The sequence below is a fragment of the Notolepis coatsorum genome (genome assembly GCF_963971535.1).
Source record: "Notolepis coatsorum genome assembly, chromosome: 2".
NCBI classification, from domain to species: domain Eukaryota; kingdom Metazoa; phylum Chordata; class Actinopteri; order Aulopiformes; family Paralepididae; genus Notolepis; species Notolepis coatsorum.
The window spans coordinates 130,659,138-130,669,118 of NC_140166.1; the positions used below are offsets into that span (position 1 = coordinate 130,659,138).

The window sequence follows — 9,981 nt, forward strand, 5'->3', positions numbered from 1 at the left end:
AAGACAAACTCTAACCTTAACCAACTTCGAAGAGTAACTAAGCCTAACCAGTGTAGAAACTGTCGTCGGCCAATCAGAGAGCGTCTCCGAGAAATGCGGCTACGGAAAGTATAGACGCTGCTTGCTTAGATGATATAGATCGCTTGAAAACGCGCCCGGCTTCCATCATATTACATCATATTTCAACACACAGTGCGTTACGTGCGTTGACCTATTTGATTGGCTGCGAGGATACAGCGATGAAACCAGTGCATGCCCTGCTGTGCGCGATATGTCTCGCCTCGGCCTGAGAGGTAGTTACTAGTGACTTCCTGTGAATGAAAAACTATTATTTATATTTGATATATTAACGTTATATTGTGCATTGGAAACACAAACATACTTAAAATGAGTAAATATTATTCATTTTAAACATGTTTATTTTATTTCTAGGGCTCAAAAAATAAAAAATAAAAAATCTTCTTCTTCTCTCTTTTAACCAGGGAGGGCGGCGCTCTAGCGCCCACTATCGGCCGGCCGCCACTGTTCTGTTGCTACCTTTCAGTGCTTCCCATGATTCTTCAAGGCGACCAAATAGGAGGCTTTGAAAACAGGAGACACTCCGTTCTGGAGCGGTAGCCAGCAAGCAGGGCACCTAGCCACCAGCCAGATCTCGCTTAAAATATGTAAATAAACTACTTATCAAGGGCGGCTGAGTGGCGCAGTGGGCAAGGCGCTCGCCACTAACGCAGGAGATACTGGTATTGAGCCCATCTCTCTGCGTTGCTACCGGCTTGGCCGGTCGTCATACTAACACAATTGGCAGTGTTAGAGGGTGGGAAAGCCGGTGGGTGGGGATTGGATGTTGTGGACAGCGACTCCTACAGGTCGGTTGGGTGACGCCTGTACAGCAGAAACAGGAAGTATCGGGGGCAGCGTGAGCCTCCCACGCGTGACTCCTCGCCACAGAGTTCGAGCTGTCTGGTGAAAAGATGCGACAGGCTGCCTCCTCGTGTACCGGAGGGGACACGTGATGCAAGGCTTGGTCCTCACTACAGCCGACCAGTGGGAGGCATAGTCGAGCAACATTCAAGACAGGGGAGGGAAGAATTGGAAAACGCGAAATTGGGATGGGAGAAAAATAGAAAAATAAGGAGAAAAAGTGGATAAAAATAAAGTAACTTATCAACCACAGGAAAAGGGTATATAATATGTTATGTTATAGCCATATATAATATATTTACATTTTGTATTGGCGAAAGTCCAAAAAAAACTGAGAGTGCTCTCTCACCATGAGGTTTAAGTGAGGCGGCACGGTGGTGTAGTGGTTAACACTGTCGCCTCACAGCTAGAAGGTCCAGGGTTCGATTCCCACTTGGGGACCAGGTTTCCGCACAGGCCCTTCTGTGTGGAGTTTGCATGTTCTCCCCGTGCTCGCAAAGGTTTCCCTCCCGATAAGATAAACGCAATGGTCCAGTTATTATTATGAGACCAAGCCACCACTAGACTAAAATCTGCTCAAGACTACCGAGACACACTTTTCTGATAGTCTCGTCCCAACCCTTACCTTACCCATAACCTTAACCACACTGTTACCTTAAACTAACCCTAACCACACTGTTAGCTTAAACTAACCATAACCATAACCACACTGTTATCTTAAACTAACCATAACCATAACCACACTGTTACCTTAAACTAACCCTAACCTTAAAGGAACACGCCAACATTTTGGGAAATTAGCTTACAGTCTTCTCCAGAGTCAGACAAGAAGATAGATACCAGTTTCCTCTCTGTGTGTTCAGTAGAAAGCTATCTGGCTGCACGTTAGCCTAGCTTAGCACAATGAATGGAAGCGGACATGGCCAGTTAGCCTAGGCATTGTCCAACTAACACCTCTCCCGAACTTACTTAGCGAGTCACATGGATGGAGTTCTGGCTGCATCCTGAGCAAGCAGGAAAGCAAACAGGGTCACAAAGGTAATTGGGGTCACGCTCCTGTCTGTACAAGCTGACTGAAATTGACTCCAGTAGAGTAGAGTAAATTTCAGCGAGCCTAGGTCAGCTTGTACAGACGGGAGGGAGCGTGACCCCATTGACTTTGCATTACTTACTTACATCCTCTTCGTCCCGGTTGGGGCATAAGGCCGCAATCATACACTGCCACTGAATCCTGTCTCGTGCTTTGGCCTGCGCTTCGTCCCAGGAAAGACCCATCTCCTTCAGCTCCATCATCACTGTCCTTGGCCAGGTTTTCTTTGGTCTACCCCTCTTTCTCTTCCCAACTGGGGTCCATCTCAAGGCAACTTTGGGTAACCTTTCATTGGGCATCCTCAATACATGACCGAGCCATCTTAACCTCCGTCTCCTTATCTCAAGGGACATATACAAGCTGCCTGTCTTCTTATAAAGTTCCTCATTCGAGATTCTATTTGGCCAAAAGATGTTGCAGATCCTACGTAAGAAGCTATTGTGGAAGACGTCAACCTTTCTCATATCCTGTTTTGTTACTCTCCAGCACTCAGAGCCATATAGCAGGACAGACTTAACATTGCTGTTGTAGAGCCTGAGTTTGGTTTTAAGGCTATATTGTTTAGACTTCCAGATGTTGCGAAGTTGGCTGAAAGCACCTCTTGCTTTGTTGAGACGCGTCTTGATGTCTTTTTGCGTTCCACTTTCACTGCTTATGAGGCTTCCGAGGTATGTAAAGTCTTCTACACATTCCAACGCCTCTCCATCGATGATGATTGGAGGTGCTGTTGGGGCATTGATGCACATGGGTCTTTTTCTGGTTGATGTAGAGACCAGTTCGCTTTGCATAATTGCTTAGCCGGTCAGACTTCTCCTGGAGGTGGCTACGAGTGGATGACATGACTACCAGATCGTCTGCAAAGTCAAGGTCTTCCATAAAGGAGAACAGGGTCCATTGGATTCCACAGGGACGGTCTGATGTAGTTTGACGCATAACCCAGTCGATGGTAATCGGGAACAGAATAGGGGAGAGGATGCAGCCTTGTCTTACTCCAGATTTAATGGAAATGACTGTCAAGGTGTTATCAAGGATGACACTGCATTCAAAGTGTTCATAGAATTTTCCAATGATGTTGACCATTTTGGAAGGTATTCCATATGCCCTTAGGATCTTCCATAGGCTCTCGCGATGAATACTGTCAAATGCCTTCTTAAAATCGATAAAGTTAATATACAAGGGGGCGTTCCACTCAATACACTGGTCGATGATGTTGCGTAAGGTAAAGATCTGATCGATACAACCTCGACCTTTGCGAAATCTTGCCTGTTCCTCTCTTAGCTTGACATCTATGGCACTATCAAATCTCTTAAGGAGAATTCTGCAAAAGACTTGACTAGCGACGGACAGAAGTGTTATGCCTCGCCAGTTGTCACAATTTTTCAGGTCACCTTTCTTAGGAAGCTTGCATATGAGGCCCTTGCTCCATTCCCTTGGTATGGCATTGTGCTCCCATATCTTGGCGAAGAGGTCGGTCAGCACCCTGGAGGCTGTGGTGATATCTGCCATCAACATTTCTGCATGTAGCATGTCGATTCCAGGGGCTTTTCCCCGCTTCATATCCTTGATTGCCGTCTCTGCTTCACTTGCCAGGTTCTCCACAAAGGCTCTCTTATCCCTTCGGGCTCCCTTCCTCTTGACCTCTAAGTCTTTCACCTTGCACGTTCAGTTAGCCTGGGTGACTTTGCACTCAGCAGTTTGTCTTTGGCTTTCTTCCTCTCATCGATTTTTGTCCATGTCTGAGGTGTTATCCATTGTTTGTCTCCTTTCTTTCTAAAGCCTATGAAACTCTCTGCTGTTTCTTTGTATACTTTTGCGATGTTCCCCCATGTTTTCTCAACATCTCCATTTTCTTCTCCATCTTCATCTTCCAGTGCACTGAAGCGGTTTCTAAGCTCGATGGTGAACTCTTTTTGGACTTTTGGTGCAAGAAGCTTGTTGATGTCAAACACTTTGCGTCGCTGTTTGGTGTTAGGTGTTGCTCTGAGTTTTAGCCTGATCTTGGCTATCACCAGGTGGTGGTCACTGCCAACATCCGCCCCCCGGTGGACTTTGACATCCAGAAGAGATCGTTGCCATTTCTTGTTGACAATGACATGGTCAATCTGGTTGACCGTATGCCCATCTGGGGATCTCCAGCTTAGTTTGTTGATATCTCTGTGGGGGAAGATGGTTCCACCTATTGTGCATCTGTTGTTGATGCAGAAGTCAACAAGCCTCTCTCCATTGTCATTGATAGTTCCGCAGCCATGCCGCCCCATTGCATCTTCTCTCCCGATGTTATCATTTCCAACTTTGGCATTCAAATCTCCCATAATCAGTAGCAGCATGTCATGTTGTGGGACCTTGGAGACTGCACATTGCAGTTGCTCGTACCAGTCATCCTTAGTCTCCTCCTCTGCCTCGTTTGTAGGGGCGTAACACTGTAAGATGGTCATTTTACAGTATCGACTGACTTTGCATTGATTTGTGGCTAACTAGCCAGAGCTAATGTGAGGAACAGCATGGGTTGTGCTGAGAAGGGACTCTGTCAACAACCTCATTGTTAACTCATTCAGCGCCAATCATGAGAAAACTCGGGTTTTAATCGTTATTTCTTTTATTAGCTATATCCATTCATTTTTCATCCATCCAACCTGATGTTATCATTGGGAATGGGTCTGAGCTCGCAAAAGGGCAAATACCGCCGCCTACGCCTTCCAGCCGGTATTGCACCCCATTAGAAATGGTTTAGTTTCTTTTCAGCGCCCCGCTACAAGGGCCATTTCATGTATGCATGAGGAAGGATAATAATGATAATCTAGCGTTGATTTCAGGAAGATTCGATAATCAGGCGAAAAATTACAACGTGATAAGTGTATTCCACTAAAACGCTATTATCGCATCTTTTCCTGGGATTACTAAGAATCACCAAAACTATACTTGTATTCAAAGCGGTATAAAACGGAAATGTACGGATGAAAAAACAATCTGTTTTGTGCATCTTGACTGGAAGCAACTCACTGACAATCGACAGGTGTATTAGACCCATAGATATAATATAAGATATATTTTTAACCACTCGCAAATTTTGCAGTCTCCCCATTGATTAAAGCGATGGCAAGCGATGGCGTTCTAGCGCCCCGCCCACTGGCGCTGATTGAGTTAAGTAAGAAATAAGGCCAGGGTTCCAAAGATCTGAACTATCCCTTTAGGCTTGACTCACAGCCACAGTGCTGACGGTAGGGCTGGGCGATTAAAACGATAACGATAACTATCGCGATAAATTATTTCCTCGAAATATACATGAAACGTGGTCGCAAAGTTTCGATATATCGATTTTCCAAGCTTGGATATGAGCACACGCACTAACAACCAATCAGTGAAGGAGATGGCCGACAGCGAAGGAGACCCGCGGTGCACCTCTGGGTAGAGAGGTAGGACTCTAGTAGTAAACAAGGCTGGCTAGGATAACTAGCTTGCACGCCACTATTTTATAGTTTATGTGCGGAGTGGGTGTGTGGCGTGAATTCTGAGGCCACGGTTCGAGTAGTGTGGGGTATGCGGTGGACGTCGTTGCAATGTATTGGGGCGGAACGGAGTATTTTAGGGTGATAGTTAGTACATTGGAAACAAGGCTGGCTAGGATCATTAGCTTGCACGCCGCTATTTTATAGTTTACGTGCCGAGTGGGTGTGTGGCGTGAATTCTGAGGCCACGGTTAGAGTAGTGTGGGGTATGCGGTGGACGTCGTTGCAATGTATTGGGGCGGAACGGAGTATTTTAGGGTGATAGTTAGTACATTGTCATGGGATACACCGCTTGTTCTGGCTAACTGTTAGTTCCATTCTTATAAGTGGCGGTAGGTTGCCCCCTGGTGGAATATAATAATCTATGCATTGGTGCGTAGAAGAACGTGCGCGGACTGATGACGACATCAACTCGAGACATTCGCAGCAGCAAAACAAGTCTATTAATAGCCCGTCCGCGTGTAGCTTTATGCCAAGCAAGCAGTGCAAAAATTTACCGTAGTGGCATGCAGTAATGCGCCTTTCATTTTCCGCCGCCCAGCGCCCAGGTCGCGCGGAAATAGGCTGTCTATTGCCATTCTCTTTGACAAACTCTAACCTTAACCAGCTCCTTAACAACGCCTAAACTTAACCGTTCTAACCTTAACCAACTCCGAAACAATGCCTAACCTTAACCTTAACCTTAACCATAGAAATTATATTGCCATTCTCTTTGACAAACTCTAACCTTAACCAGCTCCTTAACAGCGCCTAAACTTAACCGTTCTAACCTTAACCAACTCCGAAACAATGCCTAACCTTAACCTTAACCTTAACCGAAAGAATACACGTTAAAAAAAAATCACGTTAAAAAATATTTTCGATGGGATTCGAACTCGCCAGCAAACAAGCCATAGGATCCACAGCCATGTGTCCTTGCCAATTGAGCTATTGCTAGATACTGAATAAGGGGCGGTGACTTATATATATTGAGCTCCGCTCGTGTCGGATCTCATGCGCATGCGCGGGCACCTCGCGCGAGCACGCCGGCGCACGCACGCACCTGAGCGAGCACGCCGCCGCCGGTGCACGCACGGTAGCATTTGTCTGAAAAGAAGGGCGCTTTACCGCACTAGCGTGCGGTGACGAATGCGGAAGCATTTTTGCACTGCTTGCTTGGCATTAACGTACAGGCAGCCCGTCCATCAAGTAGGGTATATCTGCAGAGCCACAGAGCCCAATGTCTGGGCGGGGCTTCGTGGCGTGGACGGGTTTGAGGCGGGGCTTCGTGGCGTGGACGGGTTTGAGGCGGGGCTTCGTGGCGTGGACAAGAATTGTGGCCTGGACAAGTCTTTGCACTACTGCGCATGCAGATGAGGGGGGGGGGGGGGCTCTCTCGCTCGCTCTCTCTCTCGTTTACGACATACACAACTTTCGTCTTGTTTACATCAGGGTCCCCCATTTTCAATTCATCATAACATGACATACAGATAGACAGTAATGTTACATCTAGACATTTATGACATACCAGATCTACAAATATACAGCACTGTATATACACAGAGTATATATAGTAATAATAGAGTATATACATTTGAGGGGGAATAAACTGTACATTGGAAGAGGTCTACAAATATACAGCACTGTTTGTGATACAAAAATAGTAGAGTATATATATTAATAATAGAGTATATACATTTGAGGGGGAATAAACTGTACATTGGAAGAGGTCTACAAATATACAGCACTGTTTGTGATACAAAAATAGTAGAGTATATATATTAATAATAGAGTATATACATTTGAGGGGGAATAAACTGTACATATACAGCACTGTTTGTGATACAAAAATAGTAGAGTACATTAACCTGGCACACAACATACTTGTTCACATGTCATTTTTCTTTCACTCTAAAGTAGCCAGTAGCCTACTTTGTGGAGACGAAGATGATGAGTACCAGTCTTCTCCTCAGACATATAAAATCAGTTTTTCAATACAAGTACGACTCAAGACACAGAACATTAGTATGCAAAATAAAAAATGAACACAGATTTGAGTGTGAATGAGAACTTTATTTTAACAGATTGCAGAATGGGTGCAATACAGTACGGCTCAATACACACAATTGTTAAGGGGATGCAGACCAGAGAAAGACGTTTGTCTTGTTTACATCAGGGTCCCCCATTTTCAATTCATATCGACATACAGGTATTTAGTACAGATACATGTGACCTATACGGTATTCAAATATACAGTACTGTTACCCATAGATCCTGACAGAGTATATACACATATGATGGGGAGGGGACTGTACATTTGGAGGGGGTGGGTGGGTGGGTGGGAGAGAAATATACATACAGTGGGGAGAGAATATATACATGCGGTGGGGAGGAGACTGTCTATTAGGAGGTGGTGGGGGGTTTGGACATTTACAGTGGCCAGTTTTGAATTGCAGCCTCCCGTAGGTGCTCTTTAAGAGCGGTTTTGAATGTGGGTAGGGATTCACATTCCTTTACAGCTTTGGGTAGGGCGTTCCACACGTTACACTCTCCCAGTGAGAATCTGCGCGGCCACATGCGCACTCCAACAAAGACTTGTCCAGGCCACGAAGCCCCGCCTCAAACCCGTCCACGCCACGAAGCCCCGCCCAGACGTTGGGCTCTGTGGCTCTGCAGATATACCCTATTGCGTCCATCGGCGCCGGGCATAAGAAGTTAATTGATCGATATCGAGTTATATGAAAATAATTTTATAATTTGATCTCCATATGGCCCAGCCCTAGCTGACGGTCATGTTTGTTTGTTAGACAAGTGAAACGTGGAATAAGAATGTTTTTCTCCTTATTTCAGCCATATAAAGAAACTGAAGATGTTGGACAAGAAGGTGAGTCCACTGTTCTGTAGGTACACAATGCACTCTCTACCTGGAGAGGACTGGCTGTGTCTGGGGATGGGGATGGGTACCGAATTCGGTACTTTTGAGGTACCGAACCGAAACACGTCGGTACTACCGAGTATCGAATCAAGTGAGATACCAAAAAAATAAACATTTTTTACTTTTTTCTTTTCATGTCAACGTTCACTCGCACAATATTATGCTTACCTAGGATTTTACTTGATTCAACAACAAAGCAGTCGGAGCAATGACAAGCCGAAAACTGTCGAAATTGTAGTTATTTGAAGTTTGGATTTTTTTTTTCACGACTGAGGTAGGTAAATTAAATTTCTTGAGACTAAAGTACAGAAAAAAAGTACCGTTGGGTACCGGTATCGATTCACACAGGTACCGGTATCGGTTCAAATGTGAAAGGTACCCATCCCTACCTGTGTCTGGACCTTTACTGAGCACTATTCCTGCACGACTGTGCCTTTGAATCTAATCTTATCCTATGGCCTAGCTCACTTCTTCTGCACATTCTGCAGTTTGCAGTGGAAAACTTTGACTCACATTTCTACATGTACGCTTCTACATGGGGGCGATAGTGGCTAAAGGAGGTAGAGCGGTCGTCTGGTAATCGGAAGGTTCCCGGTTCGATTCCAGCTCCTCCCGTGCAGCGTGTTGAAGTGTCCTTGAGCAAAGAAGACACTTAACCCCTAACTGCTCCCGATGAGCAGGTCGGCACCTTGCATGGCCGCCTCCACCATCGGTGTGTGAATGTGAGTGGATGGGTAAAATGTGAGGAACCAATTGTAAAGCCATTTACCTGCCTGCCTGCCTGCCTGCCTCTCTGCCTGTCTGTCTGCCTGCTAAAGCTGTCTCTCTCTCTCTCTCTCTCTCTCTCTCTCTCTCTCTCTCTCTCTCTCTCTCTCTCTCTCTCTCTCTCTCTCTCTCTCTCTCTCTCTCTCTCTCTCTCTCTCTCTCTCTCTCTCTCTCTCTCTCTCTCTCTCTCTCTCTCTCTCTCTCTCTCACTCTCTCTCTCTCTCTCTCCTCTCTCTCTCTCTCTCATCTCTCTCTCTCTCTCTCTCTCTCTCTCTCCCTCTCCCTCTCCTCTCCCTCTCACCTCTCCTCTCCCTCCCTCTCCTCTCTCTCCTCCTCTCCTCTCCCCAGACCCCTCGGTGGAGCCAAACGTAGTGGAAGCCAACAGGCGCTTCATGGAGGAGAGTGAGGAGCTGTACGACGCTCTGATAGACTGCCACTGGCCGGTCCTGGAGTCCCCCGCTTCGTCCAGAGCGCACTAGAGCGCCAGCGTCGGACTCTCAACCTCTCTCTGTGTGGATCGTCTGTGGACCGCCCCAGTGTGAAGGCTCAAGGGTCAAAGGGCCCAGGTGGCCACGCCGAGCGAGGCTGGTCCCGCTCTTCCCCCTTGAGCATTTGGGACTGACCCACGGGAATCAATGGGAATGATGACTCCTTTAGCCTTTAAGGAACCCCCCCTCTATCCTTCTCTGCTCTGAATCCTAGGGGCTGGGCGATATAACGATAACGATAAATATTGCGATATATTTTAATAATCGATATCGAATATCGAAATTAAAATAAATCGA

At 46.2% G+C, this 9,981-nt stretch overlaps 1 protein-coding gene across 1 annotated transcript in view; it reads left to right on the plus strand.

Moving 5' to 3' along the window:
* The window catches only part of LOC311223522 (tRNA selenocysteine 1-associated protein 1-like), a gene marked incomplete at its 5' end in the record, with an annotated part of 20,123 nt that extends 10,142 nt beyond the window's left edge, over positions 1 to 9,981 (plus strand). The window contains 4 exons of the mRNA XM_084308303.1: positions 3,883 to 3,910; positions 4,024 to 4,107; positions 8,347 to 8,380; positions 9,545 to 9,981. Coding sequence (XP_084164429.1) covers positions 3,883 to 3,910; positions 4,024 to 4,107; positions 8,347 to 8,380; positions 9,545 to 9,675 — 277 coding nt within the window. The 3' untranslated portion in view covers positions 9,676 to 9,981. The remainder of the gene's footprint in view (positions 1 to 3,882; positions 3,911 to 4,023; positions 4,108 to 8,346; positions 8,381 to 9,544) is intronic.